This window comes from Rhineura floridana, chromosome 9 (assembly GCF_030035675.1).
Source record: "Rhineura floridana isolate rRhiFlo1 chromosome 9, rRhiFlo1.hap2, whole genome shotgun sequence".
NCBI lineage: Eukaryota > Metazoa > Chordata > Lepidosauria > Squamata > Rhineuridae > Rhineura > Rhineura floridana.
The window spans coordinates 117,649,667-117,667,254 of record NC_084488.1 but is presented as its reverse complement, the minus strand read 5'-3'; the positions used below and the strand labels follow the sequence as shown (position 1 = coordinate 117,667,254).

Below are 17,588 nucleotides of genomic sequence, written 5' to 3'. Positions count from 1 at the left end.
AACAACTCCAATAAATTATGTTTTAAATATACTTTGAGCCTTTAGTAGATTGAATATAAATTGGGAGGGGGGATACTAGTGAGTGATTTGCTATAAGACAGAATTTCCTGAGATATAATTGTTCAGCCTACCAGAGTTAAACCTTTACTTGCAGTCTCTGGAGGAATTGAATACATGTTAATTAACTCTAATCTTATATGAGTCGCTGACTCTTATTTAGGCATAGACCATGGTCTAGTTAAAGGAGTTATTCCTGAACAACCTGGAGTTTAAACTTTCTGTATGACTAATTAATCCTGTTGGTACATGTCTTCCTGAGATTAGTAAACCACTTCTAACCATCTTGTGACTTTGGGGTTAAACACAGAGGTCACTCACATTATGGAATCTTATGCTCTGATCCATTGAGATGAACCTGAGAATAAAACTCCATCTTATGCATACCTTCTTACAGATGGGGGAGCGCAGCTTTCCTCTTTTCCTTTCCAAAAGGAAAACAGCCAGTCTCTGCTTGCTTGTTAACATGAAAACTGGCCAGTCTTAGTCACAGCAAAGAAAGAGGAGGAAGTGGCAAAACTGCTTTCCTTTATCAATATGTTCTTTCAAATTATCAATATTTCAAATTATTCGATATTTTCTTTAAAATTATTTTCTTTCATTTATCTGTATTTCCTTTCAAAATATCAGTATTTTGAAATAAAATATCAATATTAATATTATTTATTGTATTTGTGTACCGCCCCATAGCCGAAGCTCTCTGGGCGGTTTACAGGAACTAAAAACATCAAAAACAAATATACAAATTTGAAACACATCTTTTAAAAACAATTTAAAACACAATTAAAAAAATTCAAAACAATTTAAAACACATGCTAAAATGCCTGGGAGAAGAGGAAAGTCTTGACCTGGTGCCAAAAAGATAACAGTGATGGCGCCAGGAGCACCTCGTCAAGGAGATAATTCCATAATTTGGGGGCCACCACTGAGAAGGCCCTCTCCCTTGTTGCCACCCTCCGATTAATATTTTTGGAGATGAAAGTGTTGGATTGATAAAAGCAGCTGACCTACAGCCATACTACCCTGAACAAGCCCAATCTCATCTGATCTCGGAAGCTAAGCAGGGTCAGGCCTGGTTAGTACTTGGATAGGAGACCGCTTGGGAATACCAGGTGCCGTAAGCTTAGGGGAAGGCAATGGTAAACCACACCTGAATACTTCTTACCATGAAAACCCTATATGTGTGTGTGTGTATATACACACACATACATATATATAAATAAAAGATTCATAGGGTCGCCATAAGGCGTAATTGACTTGAAGGCATATAACGACAACAACAAAAAGCAGCTGATAGCAGACAAAGAGCAAACTTTAATCAATACTGCCTGTTAGGGTGATGGAATGCTTTTGAAGCAGCATTACCTGGTGGATCCCAACCCTAATAGGTATATGGGGGGGGCTGTCTTCCTATTTATTTTTCTCTGTCTGTTCTGTGAATGTGACATGATATTTATATATTTATTTATATTTGCAACAACCCCTCGAGGTAGATTAGGTTGAGAGTTGATTCAATCACCAAAGTTGTGAAACACCCCCCATACTTAGAGTATTTTTTTTTGTTGCTGCTTCTTGTTGTCGTTCATCAGAGTTAGCAAACTTTAAAAAATATTGCAGTAAAATATCAGGACTGTTACAGGCGGGTCCCGCTTATACGGCGGGTTCCGTTCCGGACCCCCGCCGTAAAGCGGAAATCGCCGTAAGGCGGAACCCCATTGGATATAATGGGGCACGTTGCACGAAAATGACGCAAAAGGGCAAAATCAGCTTTAAAAAAGTGAAATCAAAGTCGCCGCATTAGTGGATCGCCGGGAAGCAAAGCGCCGGGAAGCGGGGCCCTACTGTACAGGCGGACCACACTTATATGGCGGGTTCTATTCCGGACCCCCACCGTAAAGCGGAAATCACCATAAAGCGGAACCCCATTGGATATAATGGGACGCATCGCACGAAAATGCCGCAAAAGGGCAAAATCGGCTTTAAAAAAGTGAAATCAAAGCTGCCGCATTAGCGGATCGCCGGGAAGCGAAGCGCCGGGAAGCGAAGCGCCGGGAAGCGGGGGCCTACTGTATGTGATTATGATGTTTGAACTACAGTAATACCTGAGTTAATAAAGTAGATGCTTTCTTGGACATTACTTCTTTAACAGAAACTTTGGTGCCAAAGGTAGGAATAACATGGAAAGAATAGGGATAAGTTCCTACACCCGCTCATAGATGGTGGGGGCAGCTTCAACAGGGGCTTTAAAGGGTGCCTTCCCTGCACCTACCCACTACCCCTCCTTCCCCCTCCCCTCCTTTTCCTGTTGAATTTTATTTATTTATTTATTTATTTATTTTATTAGTCTCCCATCTGGCTGGTTATCCAGCCACTCTGGGCGACATACAAAATAAAACATCCAAATACATTAAAACATTTAAAATCTCAAACCAGAATAATAAAACCTAGCCCACCCCAAAAGCCTGCCTGAAGAGCCAGGTTTTTAAGGCCCGGCAGAAGCCCATCATAGAGGGGGCATGACAGAGGTCATTTGGTAGGGAGTTCCACAGGAATGCATTGGGTTCTTCCCTCCCCAGCTTGTCAGTTTCACCCTAGCAAAGCAAATCTTTTTACAAATACATTGTTAATATAAATTTTTAAAAAATCAGTGCTAGAAAGTTAAAACTAAGGCCAGGCCTTAGTTTTTGGCAAACTTTGTCCCCCAAAATGATGGGGATCAAGAAGTAATTCATTTCAGCTTACGTTAGGAGGCTCGGAGGGTGGTGACAAGAGAGAGGGCCTTTTCCGATGTGGCTGCCTATCTGTGGAATACGGTCCCCAGTGAGCTTCACCTGGCTCCTTCATTTATGTCTTTTCGGCACCCGGTAAATACTTTTTCGCAGGCATTTGACTGAGATGATGTTGTTTGTTATTAGTGGGTAGCCCAAGCTACCTGTGGCTGCGTGGGGGTGGGGCTGCTGTTATGCTTTTTTTAAAAAAGTCAATTCCGACTTATGGCGACCCTATGAATAGGGTTTTCATGAGGCTGAGAGGCAGTGACTGGCCCAAGGTCACCCAGTGAGCTTCATGGCTGTGTGGGGATTCGAACCCTAGTCTCCCAGGTTGTAGTCCAACACCTTAACCTCTACACCACACTGTTTTACAGTGTGATATATTTGTTTTAGTTTTCAACAATGTCATAAGTTGCTTGGTGACTTTCAGGTGACGAGTGACTAATAAATGTTGTTGTTGTTAATAGATGAACCAAAATACAGCTATCCCTCAAAGTTTGCATTTCTCTGAATTTTGCAATGCAGTTCTCCAACCAAGTAATGTCTACAAAAATGTATATACTAGGATTAAGTGTGCATTAAAATGCATACGCTAGTGGGGAAAACACCATACAAAATGCATCATATTAGGGGAAACTGCTTTGCGAAAACTTGTACATTAGAGAAAATTGCATGCAAAATGTGTATATTAGGAGAAATTCACACTAAAATGTTGAAGGATTTTCATGAGGACTGGTGTGGAAATGTGAAGAGCTGAACATAAGATTGGAAAAATGAGAAAGGGAGAGAACCCGACATTGCCCATCCCTTCCTAAGGGGCCGCAAGTCATCAGGGTCTTTTGGCGTCTGCTGCATCTGTCCATTTAGCAGCCCACCCCTGGAGCCAAGAACTGTCAGGTGAACTCTCTGGCCTTTTTTGACCTTATTTACTCTTTGTGGGGCTTATGATCTAGAGATTTATGGAGGCTCACAGAAAGCCAATACCCTTAAAGTGCAATTGCTTTCTTCCTAGCATTTTTCCATTTTAAAAAAAAAAGAGGGGAAAATATATCCATACTGCCAGCAAACCTGATTCTTATGTTGCTGGTTTTAATTGCAGGTTGCCAATTTGGCCTGTTCAATTTCCAATAATGAAGAAGGTGTAAAATTAGTCCGCATGGCAGCAACCCAGATTGATAGCCTGTGCCCGCAGGTAAGCCATATTTGTGCATGAAAAATATATGTACTTGGAAGCCTTTTGCAGTATTAAAGAGCATAAGGTGTTTGACATAGAAAAACGCCCGGTACAAAGATCAGAGTCTTGTGTATTCCACTATATTGTTGATTGCCTTGCCCAAATAGCAAAAAATGCATTTGTATACCGAGCCTCGCTTAATGAACAGAACGATCAAAGCACACAGCTGTGCTTTTAATGTAGTCTTTAATCAATTTGTTCTTTTTTTCCCTTCAGAAGGGTCTCTGTCTCTCTGTCTCTCTCTCTCTCTCTCTCTGTCATTGCTCACAAGAACTGGTTCTGACTCATAGGTAATCAATGCGGCCCTCACGCTGGCTGCCAGGCCCCAGAGCAAAGTGGCCCAAGACAACATGGACGTCTTCAAAGACCAGTGGGAGAAGCAGGTGCGGGTTCTCACCGAGGCTGTCGATGACATCACTTCTGTGGATGATTTCCTCTCTGTCTCAGGTAACTCCGTCCAAACAGCAGCTGTTAAATGAACATGAGGCTTCACAGGCCAAGCAATCCAATTGCATCAGAGCATTAAGTGGACAATGGTGCTTAGATACATGAATATAAATATACTTTTAGAGGTCCAAGTGTGTGGGAAGCTAATAATGATAATAAATTAAGAAATCAATTTCATTTATGAATCACTTCCCATGGGCATCCCAAAGTGATTTACAATACAATAAAAACATATATAAAACAGCGGCATATATAAAAACAATTTAAAAACAATTAGAGATTCTCTGTTTGTCTCTCTCTCTCATACACAGACACACACACAACTTTGAACAACAACACAAACAATACATATATAAAAAAAGAATTTACAGACACCAACTTGGGGAGGGGATCTCCATTTAGAGGCTTCTTGAAAGAGGAACATTTTCAACAGGCACCAAAATGACAATAGAGAAGATGCCTGCCTGATATATAATGGGAGGGAGTTCCAAAGGGCAGGTGCTGCGTCACTGTTGTCGTTATGTACCTTCAAGCCAATTACAACTTATGGCGACCCTATGAATCTGCGACCTCCAAGAGCATCTGTTGTAAACCACCAGATCTTGTAAGTTCAGGTCTGTGGCTTCCTTTATGGAATCAAACCATCTCATTTGGTCTTCCTCTAGTTCAACCCCCTTCTATTTTTCCCAGTATTATTGTCTTTACTAATGAATCATGTCTTCTCATGACGTGTCCCAAGTATGATAACCTCAGTTTCACCATTTTAGCTTCTAGTGATAGTTCTGGTTTAATTTGTTCTAACACCCAATTATTTGTCTTTTTTGCAGTCCATGGTATGCGCAAAGCTCTCCTCCAACACCACATTTCAAATGAGTTGATTTTTCTCTTATCTGCTTTTTTCACTGTCCAACTTTCACATCCATACATAGAGATCGGGAATACCATGGTCTGAATGATCCTGACTTTAGTGTTCAATGATATATCTTTGCATTTGACGACCTTTTCTAGTACTCTCACAGCTGCCCTCCCCAGTCCTAGCCTTCTTCTAATTTTGTGACTATTGTCTCCATTTGAGTTAATGACTGTGCCAAGATATTGATAATCCTTGACAAGTTCAATGTCCTCATTGTCAACGTTAAAGTTATATAAATCTTCTGTTGTCATTACTTTAGTCTTCTTGACGTTCAGCTGTAGTCCTGCTTTTGTGCTTTCCTCTTTTAACTTTCATCAGCATTTGTTTCATATCATTACTGGTTTCTGCTAGTAGTATGGTATCATCTGCATGTCACTATACATCAGGGGTGGGAAAGCATTTTGAACCCAGGAGTTACATGCCAGGAATGGGTGTGGCCAGAGGGAAAAGTGGGCGGAGCAATGGATGTGGTTCTTTCCTTTGCATAGAAGGCTGCATTTCAGCCATGCCAAAAAAAAGTCAGAGGTTCTCACACACACACACACACACACGGACGCACACACACTCATGTACCTACCCCTTCATCATCCATCCAGGCAAGCAAGAGACTGTTATCACGCTCCAGCCAGGTAAAAGCACTCAAGAAGAATGTGGATCAGGGCCAGTGATGGGTGTGTCCTGGTGAGGAAATGTGGCCTATGGAGAGTCTCAAGGGCCAGATAGGGAGACCGGGAGGGCCGCATTCAGCCCTCCCCACCCCTCCTGTACATGGAGGTCTGCTTCATGCCATCTTCTACTCCCTTTTCTAGTGAAGGAAGAATAATGTGAATTAACACTCCACATATAGGAGCCTCTGTGTGGAGCATCAATCTCACATGCTCTGTAATGTCCATTGTGAAGGGGAGATATGTCCTCAACTCCTGCATTGTGGAAAAAGAATGTCAGGCCAGGGACTTACTGAAGATGTAGAAAGAGCACACTCAATTAAGTATGTGAACTAACCCATAAAGATAGTTTGGGTTACCAGAAAGATTTCTTGATAATAGTGATGCAACTCATGAGCCACTCAATTGAAAATCAGCTAGGAGGTGAGGGCCTCCTGCAGATACCATTTTATCAGCAGGTCTGTTCCGCACAACATAGGAAATGGACCTTTAGTGTGGCAGCACCTACCCTGTGGAATTCCCTCCCCTTAAATACTAGACAGGCGCCATCTCTGTTATCTTTTCAGTGCCTACTGAAGACCTTCCTTTTCAACAAGCCTTTTTTGAGACCTATCCCAGTCTGTATCTGTGTTGGAATTGCTTTTTAATATGTTTTTAAACCTTTTTTAAAAAAAAACAAGTATGTTTTTAACTTTTTTTTTTAAGATGTCTTGGAAGCTTTTTAAAAACATGTTTTTAAAGATGTTTTGTTTTAATATATTTTAAAGTCTGGCTTTGTGATATTTTAAAGTGTTTTTAGTGCTTTTGTTTGCCGCCTTGGGTTCCTGGTGGGAGGAAGGGCGGGATATAAATCAAATAATAAATAAAACTATCATAAGAACAGAATACATCATTCCAGCATTCTGTTCTCGCAGTGCCTATGGGAAGCCCCAAAGCAGGACTTGCGTGCTACAGCAGTCTCTCCACTTGCAATTCCCAGCAACCATTTCATTTAAATTGATTGATTGATTGATTGATTGATTGATATCCCACCCTTCCTCCCAGAAGGAGCCCAGAGCGGCACTCAGAGACATACTGCCTCCAGCAGTGGAGGTGGAACATAGTAGCCATTATGGCTAGTAGCTGTGGATCCACTGATGAATCCCAGACTTGTCCAACCTTTGTTAACTATATGGATAATATCACAAGGGATAAGTCCTTTTTTTTCCATCAGGGAGATAACCATCTCTAACCTTTATTCAGGCGAAAAGAGAGCCTATCAATATTTTCATGAACTCTACTTCAGGAGCCTGTCCCCAAACTTTTTTTTTTTTTTTTTAGTGTTTTGTGTTGGCTATGGATTGCTATGGAAAGTACAAGCACTATGAAAATGGGCAAAATAGTTGGCAAAGGAAGGAGCCCAGGAACTACTGCTTTTAGACACATAGTACAGTAGGGCCCTGGTTATACGGCGGGTTAGGGACCAGGCCCCTGCCATAAAGTGGAAATCACTGTAAAGTGGAACCCATTGACTATAATGGGCCCCATCGCACGAAAATGATGTGAAAATGTGGCAAAATGCCGCAAAATCGGCTTTAAAACGGGGAATTTCCCCGAATTGAAAGCCACCGCATCAGTGGAACGCCGCAAGACGGAACGCCGGTAAGCAGGGCCCTACTGTACGTTTTATGCAGAAAGGACAACACTGGACCAGACACACATTTTGGAATAGCTTTGGTTCTTGGCAGATTTCTGCCAAAATCAACACAGTCAGGGACAGAGACCCACCTTCTCTGGGACCATCTGTTCACCTTGAACCTTGATTTTTATGCCAGTGGTTCCAAGCAAATAGCTGCCATTTGGCAGTCTCAAGCAAAGCACTCTTTGCTGATATGAACTAGATAGAGAGAAGCATCCTCTATGCCAGTTTTGGATAGACTCTTACAAAAAGAAAGAAACTTCTAGCCTTCACAGCTGTAAAGACATAGTTTATAATGGATGGGAGCCATCTTCAAACTCCCTTGGTAGTGAAGCACTGAACTTCTATTCCCTGAATGGATTCTTGTCCCTCTCTCACTGTGCTCACCTAAGTCAGGGGATGGGGGCCGAATGGGTTCCCTCCCAGTCACCACCTGTTCAGCAGGGTTCCCTTTAGAGGGAAAGTAGCTTTAATGTTATGCAAAGTGTACAGTTGCATCTCCCTCCTCTGCAAGATCTGCTGCAAGAAGATCAAAGCAGAGGAGAAAATGTCTGAGTAGGCTTTGTTCCTAGGAAATGTGTAAAAAACAGTCCATGAATTTTGCAATTGCATGCATGCAAATTCCAGGATGCAATTGCATTTTGAAGTCTGAGGCTTCAAATAGCTGTATGGCAGGGCTTGCAGCGTAGCTGTGCATTTACCTTATTTGCATTGTTCTTCTAGGATTACTGAGTTATTTTTGCCTTAGCACAATTAGGGCAGATGCAGATAAAGGGTGGTGGGAAACTTCTTACATTATTGTTATTGTTGTCTAAGGAGAAAATTGAAGGCAAAATGTGAGTGGAGTTGAAAAGAATTAAATATATGGCTCTGTTTCCATGGGAAATAGCTTTGTGTCTGCATCTAAGGATGTATGATAGTCCACACAGAATTGGAATGTGGCCCCGAACAACTTTCCTCTGAAGTAATGTGGCCCTCAGCCCCACACTTGTCCTAGGTAATTAGCACAAAGAGTGGAGACAAATGTGCTAAGTAAGTAAATGACTTACAGCACTGTTTATTTATTTAGCACATTTATCTCCACTCTTCGAGCTGTCTGCCCAGTTTCAGTCCCCAAATGAAATTACTCCTATGTGTAGGTCACTAAATTTGCCTACAGCCAATGCCTACATCTCTCCTTTCCCCCCCCCCCTTGTATCTTTGTTTCCTCTATTGTCTTCATTGCTGTTCAAAATTATATTGTAAGCTCTTTGGAGCAGGGACCTGGCAACATCATTATTGTTGCTGTTGTAATTATTATTATTTCTGTACTACAGGTATATCATTCTTTGCCAACAAAAGCTCAGATATTCAGCTGAGTATTCAAACTGAGCAAGCTTATGCAAAATAAGTAAATTGAAATGCATAATTTCCCCGGAGAACAGGATTTGTTTTTCTTTCAAGAGGATTTGCAGGGTTCCCCTGCACACCTCTCCTAGTATGAACAGTGCTGATGATAATCATGAAGTCTAGGCCATGCTTTGGGAGGGAGTCATGGTAACCAGCACTGCTAGTGTGACTCTTAGCAGAGTTCTTTTACATTAGATGTGAGCCAGTGGTGTGAGGTATCTGCCTCACAGGAAGACACTACCACTTGAAGTTCACATTTCTCTCATATGAGAGAGGTGTCCCATATGCCATTATTTTGATTTATTTTTGGATCCGCCTGCCTGACTCAGAACACTTTCGTGAAATATTGAGCTCTTGTCAACCTGGACTCAAGTCTTGCCTACCCAAAAATTCATTGAGTGGGACTGGGCACATCTCAGCCATCTTCCTCCATCCCCCACCGCCAACACTCTTCTGTAAATTAGGACTGGGTGTGTGCGATTATCTCACAGGGTTGCTACAAAGACAGTTCATACAATATTTTGCCACAATGGGGAATAACCATCAGGCTACTTTTCTATGTGCAGAAAACCATATTCTGGAGGACGTCAATAAATGTGTGATTGCGCTGCAAGAGGGAGATGTTGACACGCTGGACAGAACTGCCGGGGCAATACGAGGTCGTGCAGCCAGGGTCATCCATATCATTAATGCCGAGATGGAAAACTACGAAGCTGGGGTTTACACGGAGAAGGTGTTAGAAGCAACAAAGTTGCTTTCTGAAACAGGTGAGTGTGGGCAGCAAATGACCTATGTTATAGCTCACTTTTTTCTTTCTTTCCATTTTAGAACAATATACGACCAGTCGTGTCACTTGTGGTGCAGCCTGCATAGCACTGCTTTTAACGCAGTCACCACTTCTACATGTGGAGCGAGCTTGATAGGTCCAAACCATACGTAATCAGGCCTGGTGCCACCATTCAGCCAGGTGCAGCAGTGGCCAAAGGGCCTAGGACAGCCTTTCCCAACTAGTGGGCCACCAGATGTTGTTAGACCACAATTCCCATCTTTCCTGACCATTGGCAATGCTGGCTGAGGCTGATGGGAGTTGTGGTCAAGCAACACTTGCTAGCTCACTCGTTGGGAAAGGCTGGCCTAGTTGCTCAGAAGGGTCCCTTTGCCAGCCCAACCCGGCTGGGCCACCACTCCCCACCAGCCCTTCAGATGACCATTTTAGTGATGGGTGGCAGTGCCACTTTTGAATGGGAACCAACCCATCCACAGTGGTCACCTCACCCATCATTTGAATTTCCCTGAAATGCAATGCCCCAGCCTATAGGTTTATGCAGTCATAGCTCTAAAAGCCAGGGCATTACATTTTGGTAAACTAAGATGGTGGGCAGCCACTGTGGAGGGGAGCCAAGCCAGGCTGCCATTAAGAAGCAGCAGCGGCAGCACCCACCCACCACTAAGATGGCCATCTGGAGACCTAGTGGGAAGGGTGACAAGTGGTGACAGGGCCAGGTTAAATTCATGTTTGAATCATGGCCATTCTGAAATGTGATACCATTGTATGGTGGGATAATTGCAGAGTGAGTCCCTTCCCCTCCCCCCTTCTTGGCTGCCTTCATTTACTATTTTACTGCACGGGAATTTGCCCACAGAACTGATTGGGTAGTGACGGGCAATCCCTCCTCCCATTTTTGCAGGCAGTAAAACAGGAGGCTCGTTGAGATCCTTGTAGTCTACCTTTGCTGCGAAGGATCACAAATAATGCAGGTCTGATTTAGATTTAGATACACATCCCACTGTATCCCTGGAGCCCATGGGAGGTAACAACTCATCTTCATCTCAGTTAATTTACATGAATAGGTTGGACACTATTGTGCTCCATTTTACACTTGGGGAACTGAGGCCAAGAGAGACTGGTTGTCCAAGTCCAGTGTATACTGGGCCAAACTGGATTTGAGTCATGTTTAGGAAAACTTTTAAACACCTGCCTCCTAAATGGATGGATTGTAATATTTTAAAGATTCTGTATTCAGTACTATCCATCAATAAATAAAACAGATTTACCATTTATGGAAAGATGTACATATTTACTTATATGTCTCTGAATAGTTTGTCATCCTAATGATATATGTTCATGTTCTTATCTAAATAGAGGAGGGAAAGATAAAGGACGTGAGTGTATGAGAGAGAGAGAGAGAGAGAGAGAGAGAAGAGGTAAGGGTTCGTCTATACAGGGTTTCACTGTGTGTCTGGTGCTACTTGCATCCCCTTTGAATCCTCATGGTTCACATGATGTTACTGGCAAACAGGAGCTATCACGCAGTTTCCCCCCTGTAAATCCGTACTAACCCAATCCTCTGATAATCCGAAAAGGGAAGGAAAAAACATCTTTACTCCATGTCTCTAGTGCTCGTCAATCGTTCCCCTCTCCACACCCACTCCCGCTTCCTTCTGTCATTTCATTTCCTGTGGGCAGAAGAGAAACTTCTGCTGCTCTCTCCTGTTCTGCAAGCTTTTTTTATGTTGCTGCAAACAGAGCCTTTATTTTCTTTTTCTCCCAAACTTGTACACAAAAGCGAAACAGTGCTCAAACAAATATTTGTATTTCATCTGGATTGTACCAGTGAAAATACAAATAATCGCACTTGTGGGTTGTTGTTTTTTTAAAAATGAAACTTACTGGTAGAACAAACTGAGCATGCTCGGTTGCCAGGTAACCAGAAGGAGTGGAAATGTTAAATTAGAGGGCATGGTCTTTGGGAAACTGTGTGATTGATGCTTCCCCGCAAGTGTGACTATAAAACACTGTGTTTGCGGCTGGCATTGAGCCCTTTCTGTGGACGATGCAAACAGAAAATGGAGGTAAGAACAGTGTATTTAGCACAAAGTTATGCTCCCATGTGGATAAGCCCTAAGAGAGAAAGGTTGCAAGAGAATTGCTACAGACACTAATTAAAGTGAAAATTCATTTCAAAATCTTGGAGTTTCCATGAAGGACAATAGAAATCCTTCTGCATGAGTCAAATCCAGTGTAACCAAGAAAAAACTTACAACTGCTTTTGAAAGGCTAAACAGTATTGTTGAACTTTCTGGCCTGTTGTTGTTGTCAACAAAGTAGAAATACAGGTGCCAGTAACAACTTGGAAGACTTAACCAAGGATGTAATTAAGATTAAATTTCAAATTGTATTTTCAGGGCACCTCTTGTGGAAACTGTTTTAGGAAGGCAAACGTCACCCTGTCTTACTGATAAAGCCATACCTGTCTTCCCTGAATGGAGCCTTAAGGCACTCTCTTCCTGTACAATTTATGTTTCTTTCAGTGTGGCATGCGTGGGATCGATGTTTAATGGATATTTAAAGTTGTTCTGTGATCTGTTGCACTCAGGCAACTGTAGTCACCTGAACCCCATACATTTAAAGCACATGGATTCTCAAGAAGAATCCCGGGAACTGTCGTTTACCCTAAGCAAGGCTACAATTCCCAGCACCCTTAACAAACAACAATTCCCAGGATTCTTTGGGGGAAGTCATGTGCTTTAAAGGAACTTCAGATGTGTGGTGTGGCTGTTACCTGTGTCTCCACTCAGGGCTGTGGAGTTGGAGTCGTGGAGTCGGAGTCGGGAGCAATTTTGGGTGGAGTCGGAGTCAGAGTCAGAAGCAATTTTGGGTGGAGTCGGAGTCAGAGTCGGTAGAAATGTACCGACTCTGACTTCCAAATAAACTTTGATTGACAAGAAGCAATTCTGGGTGGAGTCAGAGTCGGACAGTAGAAAAATAGAGGAGTTAGAGTCGGAGTCGGAGTTGGACAGTGGAAAAATAGAGGAGTCGGAGTCGAAGGTTTGGCATACCGACTCCACAGCCCTGTCTCCACTTTGAGAGCCAGCCTGGCACTGCAACCAACATGTGGCCATGCGTGTTTAGAGGTGCTGGTAAGCAATGTGAGCTCCGAGAGGTGTGCTCTGAGATCCTCCTCTTGCAGCATGGCAAGGGATCCACAGCACACTTCTTAGATTGGCTGGTGAAACACCTGGGGCAGAGTAGTAGCCAGCATGGTACCCTCTAGATGATGTTGTTGACTACCAGCATCCTTGACCACTGCTGATATTGGCTCAGATTGATTGGAACTGTAGTCCAACACCATCTGGAAGGCATCATGTTGGCCATCCCTGCACTGATGCATCAGGGGCTCTCCCATTCACTTCAAGAGAAGAAGGCAGCTCCATATATAGAAAGAGATGTGGGTGTAGAGGCTCATTTTCCATTGGAGTGAGCAGGGAATCCAGCATTTGCAAAAGCTCTGCATGTGCAACAGGAGGTGGTATTCAATGTTAGTCCTAGTCAGAATAGACCCACTGGAGTTAATGGACATTACTAGCTTAGTTTCATTAATTTCAAAGGGTCTACCATGAGTAGGACTTAGTGGAATACTACTCAGGGTACTCACAAAGCTCTGGATCAGGGCCTTTTAATTGCCCATTAATAACATATGGTCAGTTAGTGCAGACAGTGAAGTGACTAAAAATAATAAAGGTTTTGAACTGGTTTAAATTTTCTTTTTTAAAAGAACTGGTCAAATGCAGCGCAGATGTGCATCTAATATTGCTCAATGCAAATCAATTTGGGGACCATCAACCAAGGATCATCTCATTTATTTCAGTTAGACTCTTCATTAATAAAAGGCATGTTTGTTTAAAAATGCCTTTTGTATTCTTACATGCTCAGTATTAAGTAAAAACAGTAAAGAAAATAGACACCGATAATTGCTAAAATTTCAGGTCCAGCATTATGCAAAATTTGCCTATTTGCTTTTCATAAAACTAATTTACAATGATAAAAACACAATAAACCAAATCTGTGGCAAACACATTAAATGGTTCCATGGTGTATTTAATGTGCTCTTTCATAAAGCGTGAAGTATAATAAAGTGCTAACAGCCCTGTAGTAAATGCTTAGTTGGCTGAGCCTCAGCCTTCCTTTCAGGGGTTTTTTTTTGCAAAAAAAAAGTGTAAAGGAACTAACTGCTGCAGTGTCTAATTGCAGATGCCTGTTTTTCAAACGTACATTCTGCATTACATTGTTCATTTGCAAGACTACATGAGAGGGCTGTTTCCAGTATAGAGGAGTTCTGTAGAAAGATTATCTGTGCAATTGCGTCAAGATCTTTTTTTGCATTATAATTTGGCCAATGCACAGAAGCGAGTATGCACATCACTGAAACCCCACACAAAAAGAATCTTGATGCAGCCATATGTATGATTATATCAAGATGGTTCTTGGGATGCACCTGTTCCCATTGGTAGTAGTGTAGACAGGATGGGGAAACATGCAAAGGAACTGCAAGTTCTCTAAGCTTTGGCAAAATGTGCACGCTCCAAATTCTGGAACTGATTTTGGTAATTCTCCTGTTGAAACTGGAATTCTGGAGCAGTGGAACGCAAAGCACCATAAACAATGAAAGAGTGTCTAATTGCAGGTGCCTGTTTTTCAAACGTACATGCTACATTGCATTGTTCATTTGCAAGACTGGAAATGAGGTCAATTCCTTACCTGCTGTTCACGAGAATGAACCCAGGTCTCTCTCTCTCTCTGCACCAACATCTCCCAGTGCCCCCTTTATATTCATGTTGTGTCTTCCTTCCTCTGTTCTCACCCCTCTCCTCAGTATTGTAGAGGCAAAGTGCAGGAGGGTCCCTTCATAGTCACAGCCACACACACCCTTTTTGGCTACTGAGATAAGAGTGAGATCCTTGTTAACGCCTTCTCCCATAACAACAGGGGTCCTGAGGACCAATAAGCACGAAAGGGGAGAGTGTTAGCTACCAAAGACAGTGTTCTCAGTGGCTGACTCACCTCCTTTCACTCTGATTGGCTCCAATCAGCAGAAAAGGACAAGGAAGCATGTTAGAAGACTCTTCTCAATGGCCAACACATGGCCTTTCATGCTGATAGGATGTTGGAGACATAGGGACCCTGCTCCCAAAAAAGTAAGCAGTCTAAGACCCCCTGAGACCTTGGACAACTACACCCCTCCCACTCCTAATATCTGTACTCCATTGTTGAGCTAGATAGCAACTGCGCACACAGCTTTCATTTTACAAGTAATAAACTATATATTTATTTGGTTCAATTATACCACACCATTTTTCCATTACGGAACTCACAGTGGAGTACATGTGGCTCCCAGACAGTGTCCCATCCAGGAACTAATCAGGCCCAGATCTGCTTAGCTTCAGCAAGGTGGCTACATCTGTCTTCAGACCATGCCCTTGAGACCACAACCATGAGAGAGCCTGGGAAGTAAGTGGGCCATGCAGCTGGGCCGGCTGGCTGGCTGCAAGAGACTTCATCAAGGGCCTCTGAATCCAGGGAGGAGACCGAGCAGAGCTGGCAGAGTGCTTTCCTTGGAGGCATTGTCCTATTCCCACCTCCACTTTTGGGAGGCTTTGGCATGCCATTGGCCCCATCTGTATTATGCATTTAAAGCAGCATGGTACCACTTTAAACAGTCACAGCTTCCCTCAAAGAATCCTGGGAATTGTAGTCTGTTAAAGTTGCTGAGGGTTGTTAAGAGACCCCTATTCCCCTCACAGAGCTACAGTTCCCAGAGTGGTTTAGTAATCAATCCCACGTCTCCGGGAACTCTGGGAATTGTAGCTCTGTGATGGGAGTAGGAGCCTCCTGACAATTCCATTGTTGGTATTATCCCCCTCAAAAAAATAAAAAATGCACAGCAAAGTAATGACAACAGGAGAATGTAAATAAGGTATGTGAGTTGTTGCTGTTGCATAAGGCCAGATTATGCCATGGAAGTTTAAGCATCCTATTATATTAGACCCGCATGCAGGTGAGACCATTTCGTACTCCATTTAGTTCCCTCCCATTTCTTTAATTGAACATTTATTCAATTTCAAATGAAGAGCTTTGGAAGATCTAGAGGGGAACTAATTTGAATAATAATAGAAAGGGGGGAACTCAGTGCAGCCCACTTTCATAATTATTATTTACACTTTCGGAGATCTGTTCAAGGAAAGCATCTGGCTGTTGAGCTGTGAAAACCCACCCATCATTGTGAACTGCTGTTTCCCCCATCTGCTTTGTTGAGGTTAGGCTAGGCCAGGGCATATATAGATGTGTGTGTGTTCGTTCCTGAAGGCTCAGTTGTGGAGGCATCTATGTTAAGGATGAGAAAAGTCAAATCCTACCGCAGGGCAGGCATAGCTTGAATTCAAAGAATTCAAGATTTAACTAAACCCTGAAATGAGAGCTGGGCCACATGATCATCACATCTAGGGTTGCCATATTCCAGTTCCACAAATCCGGACAGGCTAATTTGCATATTATGCAAATTATTTGCATATTATTTGCATATGCAAATATTTGCATATTAATATTTGGATTGTCCAGTTGTTTTGTTTTTGTGCCTAGGAATTACCACCAAAAACTGGGGAAAGATGTGAGAAATCCTTTTTTTAAAAAAGATTTTCAGCCTTAAATGCCTAGACTCTAGTTTCCAACAGTATGGAGTATTTATTGATTGATTAAGAGGATTTATATCCTGCCCTTCTGCTGTTAAAAACAGAGCTCAGCACAGCTTACAAATATAATAAAAACAATAAAAATACACAATCAATATAAAAACATAATAAAAACACAAAATAGCAACAAACATGAAGTAAGTCAGGGCAGCAGTACGGTTAACCATTAAATATACGATATATATTTCAGAAATGTGGTGGGTAGAGAAAAACAAGAAGCCAAAATGTTAGGGAAAGGAGTCTTTCACGCCACATGCTCAGTTCTAAATACTGTTGCAGCAAGTTTTACAAGTTCCTCCAGTATTCCAGTGATGCAGGCACTCAGACATTCAAAGTATCTGTATGTTTCTTAGGTTTTATAAAAGCAGAGCTTTGCTTAACTCAAAATTTCTTCTCCCTTTGATCAACCACATCTACACAGGTTCCACCTCCCTACTCAAAATGAAACTGGGCCTGGAAGTGTGCAACAACCCCACACATACCTTGCTAATTAGATTACCAATGCCAGGATGTCTGTCTCATCGACTACTCTCCTGTGTCCCCCCCCCCACCAGGGATCATGAAAGACCCAGTCCTGGGCTCAGAAAGAAAATAAATATCTGGTCCTCTTCAAAGTACTGATAAGCCTCTTGTTTTAATTAAAATAATAATTATAAGTTCTTGCTCTTATCACTAATGGGAGTTAATTATCTTGCATATGCTGCTGTTGCTTCTATGGCTGTAACGGAGTGAGGTTAAAGATAAGTGAAATGCAAATAGGAAAAAAATAACACAAAAGGCAGTAACACTTTCCTAAATGTAATACCATACCAACCACAACAAGATTCCTATGAGTAAGGCGGAAAACTTAGCATCCCACAACCAGTCAGGATTCATAACCAAAAACCCAAACTAAAAAAATCCTAGC

At 42.3% G+C, this 17,588-nt stretch overlaps 1 protein-coding gene and 1 pseudogene across 7 annotated transcripts in view; both read left to right on the top strand.

Moving 5' to 3' along the window:
- CTNNA2 (catenin alpha 2) overlaps positions 1-17,588 on the top strand; it is an 810,025-nt gene that overhangs the window by 682,483 nt on the left and 109,954 nt on the right. For all 7 annotated transcript variants that reach the window (XM_061583441.1, XM_061583440.1, XM_061583443.1 and 4 more), the window contains 3 exons: positions 3,928-4,020; positions 4,353-4,509; positions 9,721-9,921. In XM_061583441.1, the coding sequence (XP_061439425.1) occupies positions 3,928-4,020; positions 4,353-4,509; positions 9,721-9,921 (451 nt within the window). The remainder of the gene's footprint in view (positions 1-3,927; positions 4,021-4,352; positions 4,510-9,720; positions 9,922-17,588) is intronic.
- On the top strand, positions 1,063-1,181 carry LOC133364744 (5S ribosomal RNA; annotated as a pseudogene).